At 46.5% G+C, this 11,088-nt stretch overlaps 1 protein-coding gene across 4 annotated transcripts in view; it reads left to right on the top strand.

Moving 5' to 3' along the window:
* The window catches only part of LOC8052304 (protein retinal degeneration B), a 144,485-nt gene extending 139,081 nt beyond the window's left edge, over window positions 1-5,404 (top strand). For 2 of the 4 annotated variants that reach the window (XM_029977865.4, XM_040504953.2), the window contains one exon: window positions 1,355-5,404. In XM_029977865.4, the coding sequence (XP_029833725.2) occupies window positions 1,355-1,612 (258 nt within the window). In that variant the 3' untranslated portion in view covers window positions 1,613-5,404. The remainder of the gene's footprint in view (window positions 1-1,354) is intronic. The other 2 variants (XM_029977867.4, XM_029977866.4) reach the window with 1 other exon arrangement.
* The last annotated feature ends 5,684 nt before the right edge of the window (window positions 5,405-11,088 follow it).

An 11,088-nucleotide genomic window follows, 5' to 3' on the forward strand; every position in this document is an offset into this window, starting at 1 on the left:
CGTTAAAAAAATTCGCAAAGATCCAACGGGGAAGCGAGAAAAAAAAAACATGAAGAGGAGCTTTTTTTTTTTTGCAGTCTGGACTTTGGGTTTGCGCGCCGCGGCGCGCAAGGAGGTAAGAAAGAGAGGCGGAGAAGCGCTCTAAGCGAACGAAACAGCTTGCGAAAGGCGGCAAAAAGAAAAAAAACTCTAAAAAAACACGGAACTAAGAGAAAACAAAAAAAAGCTTTTTTTTTCTTCTTTTTTTTTTTTTTTTTTTTTTTTTTGCACAGCGCCGTTTGGTTACGAGGGGTTGCGCGCCGCGCGCAAGTAGGTAAAAAAGAGGAACGGAGAAGCCCTCTAAGCAAACGAAACAGCTTGCGAAAGGCGGCAAAAAGAAAAAAAAAAAAAAAAACCCACGGAACTGAGAAAAAAAAGGAGCTTTTTTTCTTTTGCACAGCCCAGTTTGGTTAGGGGGGTCATGCGTCGTGCGCAAGGAGATAAGAAAGATAAGCGGAGAGCCCTCGCCTAAGCAACGCCTAAGCAAACAAAACAGCTTGGGAAAGGCAGCAAAAAAAAAGAACAAAAAAAAAAAAAAAACAGAACAAAGAGGAAAAGAAAACAAAGAGGAGTTTTTTTTTTGCACAGCTAAGTTTGGTTACGGGGTCGGGTCGGGCGGGCGCGGCGCGCAAAAAGATAAGAAGTTACTTCGATTTTTCAGGATAAAGGTCCGTTCAATATGCCAGTAAATACGGTCGCAAAAATTTTACTTCGCGTAATGAACGCCCGCCCCCCCCCCCCCCCCCCCCCCCAACTTTGCATCGATTTCTCGGAAAAAAAGTGTGTTCATTCTGCGAGTAAATGCGGTGTACTTGCAGTACTTTCTTTCATGGATTATCTTTGCTGCCGACATTCTCTAAACAGTTTTGTTCGCAGTCTTCTAAGGGAGCAGTGATGGCCACTTAATGTTTGAGTATTGAAGTGACAAAGCTTGGCTTGGAAAGTGTGCGCCATAGTGGCAAGAACAGACATTACTGTCAAAGCAGCACTCACTGCGACGTCATTTGCTCCAACAATTGAAAACCTGTCCGCTTTGTTTTCAGAAGTGACCATTTATTTGAATGTTGCAGTTTTCAAGGCACCTCGGTCGCCGCCGTCCAGTTATAAGTGGCCAGTCATTTAAGCTCTATGGACATTAGCAATTTATTATTTTGAGAGTTGAATAGTTATACCATGCCTTTAATATAAACTGGAGTAAAATTGTGATCATTAAGCTGAATTATTTCCACAAAATGTAAATACTAGCACGCAGTAGCATTTCGGTGCCATTGCGTGGGACACATGGCGTTGTACAAACCGTGGGCCTTCTTCGCAGGTACTGACGGAAGGCTATGCTTCGCACCTGACGGAGCTGAAGAGCCCCGGTGTACCACTGTGCCGGCCCGCCCAGGGCAATGCACGCATGGTGCTGTCACGCGGCTGCTTCGGCCTTCCCGGCCAGGGCATGGCCGGCCCCGGCGGGGCGCTCCGCCGTCGGCGCTCGGCCAAGCGCACCACCTCATTCCCATTGTCGGCGCCCCCTCCTGGCTCTCCGGGTGGACCGCGGCCGGGCTCCGGAAGCTCCAAGGTGTGACCGGATCAGGCAGCAAGGCGCGCCACCTGGCAGGACCCAAAGTATGCCGGGCCGGCGTTACATGGAGCAACAACCTGGCAGGACCCAAAGTATGCCGGGACGACATTGCGTGGCGTGCCAACCTGGCAGGACCCAAACTATAGAGGGCCGACATTGTGGGCGTGCTAAACCGGCAGGACCCAATCTATGCTGGGCCAACATTGCAAGGTGACCCCGGTGCTTGAGGATCCCACCTTTGTAGCCCAACTTTCCATTGTGCCGCTGCCAGACGTTTGGGCGCCGCTTCGAATGCTCATTCCTGTGACTCAATCCGAGGAGAGCCCTAGGTGCCCTCGTGAGGTTGTGAGACGACTGTGCAGAAGTCGCGGCGAGCGAGCGGGGCCGGACTTCTGTAAGAAGTTCTCCGGAGAGTCGCTTATGCAGCTTTGATACCGGGCCGAGAACCCTCGGAATTCGAGGCTGGAATGAAACAGTTTCCTGACGCCTGTACATAGAGGAGGTTGTGAACGGCGTTAGACAAAATTTGAAACCTTTTCTGGTGCTTTTTTGATTTTTGCCTGAAAAATGAGTGACATGGGACGTGCTTTGGTTGTAAAGCCTCATAAGTAGTGAGCCTTCACAAAGGGCTGCCTGCTCAATTGCCAACTGGAACAAGCGCAAAATATCTCTTCCAGAGAACTGTTTCATTTCAGTGAGACCGAGTGTCGCAGTGCTTTGGTGCTCTGGTGCTCTGGTCCCTGGAGCATCGCCACGGAAGTACTTTGAGTGGAGGGAGCACAAGGCAACTTTTGTTGCTGTGGGAAATAACCATAGAGAATTGTGGAGAATCGACAGTGGGGCATCAGACCTTCTGGAACCTGGAAGGGGGCAGAGGTCAGAACACTTTCTTCGGGTTGAGTGCAACATTTTATTTATTGTGTTGATGCTTCTTACACAATGTCAGGGCTGTCGGTGAGATGTTTTGAATAGGGATTTGTTGTGTTCCCTTTTGCAAACTCTAGTGTCTGTACAGAAGGCCAGTGAAAGGCCGGGTCACAGTGCCGCGCATCATTCCCAAGTGATTGGTTGTCAGCGACTGCAAACTGCGTTGCTCCTTACTACCTAGAGCTCTGCAGAGTAGTCCTCAAAGTTGCTCTGGCGAGGAAATCTGGGCTCCGCTTCTAAGCAATTGTGTTGTCCTCAAAGTGCACCTCCCAGGAAGCGGGTGGAAGAGCGGCCAGGTTGAAGCCCCGTGGAGTCGACCTGGGCCTTTTGTTTGGCAAAGAAGGAATTAGCACGCTACCGGGAAAGCTGGTTTCCATCCGTGTTCCCGCGACACAAATTGTTATACGGCATCTAGTACATGCTAGGAAAGTGTGAAACGGCAAATATGCCAAGTCCTGCAACGGTGCCGGCTTGTTTTGTTTTTCCATCACTGTCTGCCCTAAGTATGTTGCATCACTACTAAGGCTGTTGGATGACGAGCTCCCGCGCATTAGGATGCTTCTTATAAATGGCACGCCGGGATCTACGGAAGCATACGTAAGTGCACCATAAAAGCTTTGTGCATTCGAACACTGCTTAAGACTCGAAGCCCATTGTGGTTGGCATAATCGTTCCCCACCAAAGAAACACATTTCATTTTCAGTGTGGGGCAATTAACCATGCCGACTAGAGTGCCTCAAAACACGAAAACAGTGAGGTCACTCGCAAGTGTGAAGGTGTGGACTCGACAGTTGTCTGCATCCCGCATAAAAGATTTCTCTTAATGCTAGCACCACAGACCGCACAGGAAGCCCGGCTCTGTGGCGGAAAGGCCTCCGAGATGTCACAGCACTTGGCGCCGTTGAGGCGTTGTTCCCCCTTTCCCCGTAGCTGCATCTTTGTGAAGTTGATGGCAGACCCTCGTTTACTGAGAACCGAGAGACGCGATAGTTCCTGGCTGGCTGCATGGAAGCAGTCCGCCCTCGCAGAAAGGTCCCTGCGAGGCTTCTCGAGCCCCACACGTTTTCTCCTGCTGAAGAGACCAGTACAAAGTTTCCTCGCCACAAGCTGAACGTTGACCGACGTCTGTTTTCTGCGAGGCGACCCCCCTCCCCCTTGCATTCCACCGGGTTCCCCCCCCGTGGCCCCCCCGGTTGTGAGAAGCACACCCCCCGGGAGGGCCTGCGGTGCCGTCGCGCCGTGGCTCTTGCGGTCTAGTCGTCGACGACCAGTTTGTTGTGGGGTGTCTTTTTTCTTTTCACCAGCGTTAAGTTTGTTGTTTCTCTGCCGAAAGAGCGAGTGTTTAGTTTTCTCAATGTCGTTCACAGTCTTTGTCGTCGTCGAGTGGCGCCACTTTGTTTGTTGCGTGGGGTTTTACTTGGGGGCCTGCTTTCAACAGGGTGAAGAGAGAAAAAAGGTGCTGCTGCTTCGAGATGCCTCGCCGAAAGTGAAAAAAAAAAGAGATTTCCTTAGCACGGCCATTCTACAATGTGTCCAAATGTGGTTTGGCTCATTTTTCGTGAGGCAAAATTGAAGGGCAATAAGTCCATCTTGGAAGTGCATACGAGTAGTGCCAGACACGGGGCACCTTCTTTCTGCACCGGAACTGGTCGGCAAGTTTTGACAGTGTTCGGAAGGACGCAGCCAGCAGTGTGCAGATTCTGCAGCCCCTTGGTTCCTAGTCTTTTGTGTGCAGTACCATAAACTGCTTTGCCATACCGTTTTTTACTCTTAGGCCACCGAGAAGCCCCAGTTTTCCTGTACAGCCACAAAAATGGGGGTTCGCGAGCTCATTCAAGGACAAAGCCATCTTTTGAGGCACCGGTATTCCTTGGCGTACACTAGCGAGTGGTAAAAACGGGGCAATTGTATCGGACAACTTTCGAGACGACAGTTTGGTGAGCACCAGACTGCGTGTCCCGCTTCAGTATTCGTGCCCCAAAGACGCTTAATTAATTAACATCAGTTTCGAGGCTCTACTTTGTGATGACCTTCGGTTGCCCCCTAGTCCTTTATTGGGTCTTTCCAAGCAGCACTTGGCCCACTTCCTTAGTTGCCTTGTCACCTATTGGGAACATTGCTGGAGTCTTGATCCGCACCCAAAGCACCGTCTAGTCACCACGAGGAATTAATGTTCCGAGGACTGTGGAGGAGGAACGGCGTAGCACCCTTCCGGCTTTTACTCTGCATAAGCGGCCATACTACAATAGGAGGAGGGAAGAGCTTGTCACAGCGACTGTAGTCTTTGAAAGGCAGCCTCATGCACGGTACGGTTAGTGCGGCAGAAGCCAGTTTACAGGCTCACGTTAATTGTTACCTCTCACAAGGACCCTGGGTTCACACACCGCTAGAAGCATACTCACGTCGTGTTGCAACCATACTTCACGAGGCAGGCTCGAAGTCCTCGCACGTCGCCCAGTTCCGTTCCTCACTGCACGTGGTCTTCGTGTATCGTTGCCACAGACCATTGCGGTCAGCCTCTTGCGACAGAGCGCAAACGAGGTTGGAGGTTCGTGCATTCTGACGCACGAGGCAATGCGTCGTCCTGCTGGCATCTGCGTGGTTCCTTCCGGCATTTTGGTGCGGCAACCACGTTGCGGGACAGCGAGTGTTTGTCCTCGGGTCGTAGGACGTCTGGCTGCGCAGTGATTTGAACAGAAACCATGGAGAAGCGAGCACGCGTGCGCAATGCTGCTTTTGGTTTCTTTCTGCGACGTTCCACTTTTTTTCTTATACTTTCTTCGCTGTTGCTATGACGACTTCATGTCGATCAAGACAGGAGCCAAACGATACATTTTTTATTTACAGAAATAAAAAAAAAAAAAAAAAGGTGCTGTGTCTGTTTTGCTAGACTGCCTGCCATGATCCCACGGCAGAATGTGGTTGAGGCAAGAACCGTTGGTGCTGTGATACGACTCTGGCCACACCCTGTGGTAAGTTAGACAGCACACTCTAGACCTACTGTTGCAATTAGCTGCTAACAATAAGACAAAAAAGAATTGTGCTGCAAAGTGCTCATACTTGATTTTTGGCACTTGTATTTCCTCAAAGTGTGTCCTTACTCCTGTTTCTTAATCTAGCAGCACAAAGGCGTCCATGCCTAGTGGGACTTGTGACATGTTAAATTAAGCAATCACCACTCGGATGTTCCCCGGTACACTGGTCATTCAGTTTTGCAGAATGAGCCAGCCTGCCCGTAAAAATGCCATCCACCTAAGCATTGAGCCGATGTTTTCTCTTTGTTAACGATGCACTTATGTCGTAGCAAAAATATATGACTGCAGAGGCAATGCCAATGCCAGCTATCATATCCTATTGATGACAAAACACTTTCATGCAGTCAGTCCAGGTATGGTATTCTGACATTTTCTTTCGATTGACAAAGTTTGCGATTCGATTTAGATTCTAAAACATGCAACCAGAATGTGTTGACTATTGAACATCTTCGTGAAGAAAAACTTGAGAGGTTCGGAGCAGTGACGGCCAACATCCTGTAACTCAAGGGTAAATAATGTAAGGGTCCCATGCTATCTGTACTAGCCCTTGTGCACTGTGCCAACATCCTCGCAAAATGTGCATTCCTTTTTGCTGTGAGGCAAATATAGCATTCTGCAATTGAGTTAAGCATAGAGTGTCACCTCTAAAGACTTGGAATTCTAGTTAACTAATACTTCCTATGTCACCGGAGTAACGGTCACCAACCTCCCACGTACCATGTGATGCTACGAGCAGGTCATTCGGCCTATTGGTGCTGTCTCACAAATGTGCCATGAAGATAGTTGCGTGCAGAGAGCGACAGACGTGGCCACTTTAGAGGGTCACTCTAACAAAGAAATATGCCTTTCACATTTTTCATGCAGTGAGCCAGCTCATAGAACCAGGTAGAGAAGCATGCATGAGCATGCATTTATCATGCTGAAATTTAGTATGGTGATGTATTTCCCAGTGGTGATTTCAAATATGCAATTAGTTCTCAGATAGCTTTACTAGATCCTGAGTTATCAATAATTTGTATTTTAATTAAGTCCTTATGGATCGTTAGCGTAAAATCCTTCAGAATATGTCAGAAATTTGTATAGAATTGCATTCACCAAGACGCGCTTTGTGCAGTGATGCTATTTTAATCCGGATTTAATTATATTACATTGGTAAAAAAACATTTGCAACCAAGTTGCACAAAACGGGAGGCTAAATCTTTTTGAGACTAAAATTATTGTACGACTGATAAAGCAACAAAAATAGCATCACCGCACAAAGCATGTCTTGGTGAATGCAATTCTATAAAAATTATGATATATATACTGAAGAATTTTACTAAAAAATAAAAAAAAATGTATTGATAACTCGGTATCTAGTAAAGCTATCTGAAAATGAATTGCATATTTGAAATCGCCACTATACTAAAGTTCAGCACGATAAATGAAAAATAAAATAAAAAGTTAGACACTAAAGAGACACTGACAGGGTATTTATGCTCTCCAAGGTACTAACGTGAAAGCATTAGCTGTCCCATGGAGCGAGCCGAAGTCATCAGCCGCGCCAAACGGCAGATAAACTCGTGAAGCCACGATCTGAGGCATCCATGGAGAACCTCCTTGGAGGCATCCCAGCTTTGAAGCTACCCAAAAAGCCTCGCAAAACGACGAGTAAATGAAGCCAAAGGAGGCCGCCGCGCGTCAGTTTCAATCAGCGCCACCCCATGGCGCTGCGTGCCAGAATTGGCTCTGGATCTGGAATCGGCTGGCACGGCCGATGCCAGCGAGGCGCGGCAACTTCACGAGGACGCATGCAGGAACGACATTCATGTTTTCGCATTCACAGCTGCAGCTCATAAGAAGTACTTGGGTGTACCTCGAGCCTTTTTTATTTGTATGTGACATATGAGAGCCGAAATTCGTTTTCTTTCTACCCGAAAATTGCCAATCAAGAACTGGCCAGTTTGAGTCGCACTCACTCTATTCCATTTTCTACGGACACAACCGCCAAAGATAATCAAAGTCACACGCTCAATATAAAAAATAGAAAAAGAAATATTATAGTCATTTTTTGTGGCCTGTAAAAAGCTGCAAATACGTTGATTTCATAAAAGAAGTTGCACAGCCATGTGATTCCGGTAACTGTCTCCTCCTCTTTAATTTTTCTTCTTCCCCAATCCAGTTTCGGTTTTGAGCAGTTGTGTTTTTCTTTTTTACTTTACTAAAGATATATGTGACGTTGCAAAATATTGATTGGGTAGTCTCCTGACTGGAATAGATCGCCTAGCAAAAAATAAGAAAACATTTTGTGGGGTGTCAGTGTCCCTTTAAGTCGAGTTGCAGCCGACAGTACGAGCTGATGGGACCGATTGGACGTCGTCAAAAGTGCATCATTGTGTTGTTCGTCGTATTTCTGTATGTATTCCATTGTCGCTGAACCAATTGCGAACAGAGAAGGCCCAGTGGCTACGTTTACATGGATGCGAAAGCAGCACATCGGATCCAGTTAGCGAATCGGATCCTCTTCAACCACGTTTGCATGGATTTGGATCGACCTATAGCGGCACCTCTTGTCGAAGGATCACAATGCAAACCTCGTGACCTTCAGATTGTTTCCGAGGTGTTCGGTTTGCCTAGCGGCACGCAAAGCGAAGCTCCCGTAATCCCTCGCTCGAGCACTCGATTCGTTCCGCTAGCGTATACATGGAGAGTCTCGATTCGGATTGACCATCTCAAACCACCCCGTCCCAGCGGATCGGATCGGATCCGATCTGAGTTGTTTACATGGACCGATTCGATTCGTTAGCTGGATCCGATGCGGTGCAGTCGCATCCACGTAAACGTAGCCACCGACTTATTGCGCTTTTGACGCTGCTCGATTGGTCCAATTACCTTGTAGTGTCGGCTGCGCCTGGACTTGAGCTGAAACGAAGTATTGTAGCAATATGGGAGAAGTAAAAGTAGTAATTTTGAGCATCAAAATTACGCCTTGGAGCAGGTCATTTATAACGAAAAAATTGGCAGCTGTATTTCAACCTACCAGACAAACCATAGGGTGCAGAATTGCGACGTAAGAAATGGTAGGTCTTCATGACGATGTGGTTACGTGATGTTCTGCAATGTGGTCGGGTGACATTGCAGCTTTGAGTCGTGGTGACACTGTCATCTGACCCAATGTCACGTGATGCGACACCCAACATTACTACAACATTGTTGACATCGCGCCATCATGTGATACCATGACTTCGCATCATGTGCTTTGTGACACTGTGACGTTCCATGCAAATCAACTTTAGGGGAATCTCAAATAATCTCAGGGTTTGATAAACCATAATGAGCAGACTCTCCAGAGATCTGGTGTAGGCAATCAGTTTAAGTTCATGTGTAATTTACTAGACATGTGAATATCAAAATTTTTACTCCAAACCGAATCTGCATGAATATTAAAATTTTACTGCGGATCAAGCACATATATTTTCTAATATAAACACTTTACATTGACTGTGAATTGAGTATAGGTACTTTAACCATGACTGAAAATTTTTTTAAGAAAGCATATAAAAAGGAAGTTTTATTATATAACAAACATTTCACATATATACTTGACTACTAAGAAGAAAACTGATGAGGTGAATTGGGCAAAACATTTGTAACATTGCAAACAAAGAAACGACTACCTTATTTATTTAAATATAACGTAAGGTTTTCTCTTTCGGCACTGTCTTAAAGTCGGGGGTCGAGGTACTATAACTATAGCCAAAGAAGACTGACCTGCAATACTGAGCACATTGCCGAGACCATCGAGCAAACCGAGGTGCTACGACATGTCAGCCGTTTCACTTAGCACGCTGATGCTTTATGCATCAGCGTGCTAAAGCAGTGATGCTTTACGCTAGAGCGTTGGTGCAAAGCAGTGAAGCTTGACGCGAGAAATGTGTGAATTCTGAAGACGTCCATAATTTTCTTTGAAAAACATGAACACTTCGAAAGTAATTCGCAAATTATTCAAAGTTTAGAACATTCGCGCAATGTCGAGAGGCAGAACTTTTTTTACTACAAGCGTAGGGACTTGGAGCTAATTGTCGAACATGCTTGTTGGGCAACTGGCTCGTGCTGGATATGTATGCGGAATTGCTTGGGAGCGTAGGAACCTCGCCACAGGAATAGATTGGCAATGCTGTCCCTTAGCATTGTCTATATGTCTGGTGACAACATCTACGACATGTCTAGATATCTGTCCTGTGCTACTACTGGTTGATTTGTTCTGCTCATTCGTTTCTACTGTACTATCCTGGCATGCTGCTCACAACACTGCATATATTTAATATTATCACAGATTCACTTTAGCATAAAAACATACACCATTTCTTGAGCCCGAAAAAGGCACCTGAATGTAGAGAAAATTTTCATCAGAGGCATTTGTGTGGTGGATTTTACCTTACGAGGTTTTAAGGCGCAGCTTCGTTCCTGCGGAATATTAAAAGGCCCTTAACATTCCCAATGATGGGCTTTGACGCAGGTGGTCGAGCCGCCCAAGAGTAAGAACCTATGTTGCTGCGTCATCTGCTTTTGATCGAACGCCTCTAACGCAAAAGGGTTCAACGATACAATGATTATGACAACCATGTCCTACCCACCACCATGCAAGAATTAGTATATTCAGGGCTCGCACTGGCTGCAAGAATGATTGACGTTCCATACCATACAACACAAGTAGTAAAGTGTGCAGCCACCGAATAATGAAGCATGGCTCTGTCGTCTTTCTTCCATTAAGTTTTATTTTGAAGAGTCCACTTCCTCGACATTCGGGCAGTTTCGGATTCTGAACCGGATACCCATAGTATCTTACAGACCTTCTCCAAAGCTAAGCTCTCATCCTCCGAATTAAATTCCGAGAAGCATTAAGAGTCTGAATCGAAAGAGCCAGCTCTCAATGCCAATACCTCCGGAGCAGCCGACATGCAAAGCCAAAAGCAACAACCTTCTCCTGCACATCATGTGTGCAGAGCATCCAATTTCAAAACTTGGCGCCCTTGCTCCGCGGGTTTCACATTCAAATGTGTAACTGCCCCCGTACAAGTACGGCGAAGACCATGAAAGCACAGCTTCCGACTGATGTTTCAATGACTACAAAACCAGCCACATATTTACATTAGTAGGCTTCTAGGTGGATGTTACCAACTCAAAGAGCTCTTCGGAGACGGATGTTATTGAGGCTACGCACTGTGATGCTAAAAACTTAAAAAATTACCTTTGCCATTTTGTCAGACAAAAAGTCCGTCTTTGCCACAAATAGCTGGTCGGGTGGAGGGCAGAACACCGAGCACCCATACAGTTACATTGGTGCCATCCACAAAAGCAAACTGTCCCTGCTCCTAGAACCCCCTGCCTGGTTTGACAATTTTCTCAAACAAATGTTGTTTGGATTACATAGTAGTGTATGGCAAGTAAAAAGCGACACACTTGGTACAACCAAATAATCGTGTTTTTCCTACTTTTTCTTTCCGATTTCAAAGACTGCCATAAAACCTTTAATGT

This window comes from Ixodes scapularis, unplaced genomic scaffold, assembly GCF_016920785.2.
Source record: "Ixodes scapularis isolate PalLabHiFi unplaced genomic scaffold, ASM1692078v2 PGA_scaffold1__304_contigs__length_218370807, whole genome shotgun sequence".
Taxonomy (NCBI): Eukaryota; Metazoa; Arthropoda; class Arachnida; order Ixodida; family Ixodidae; genus Ixodes; species Ixodes scapularis.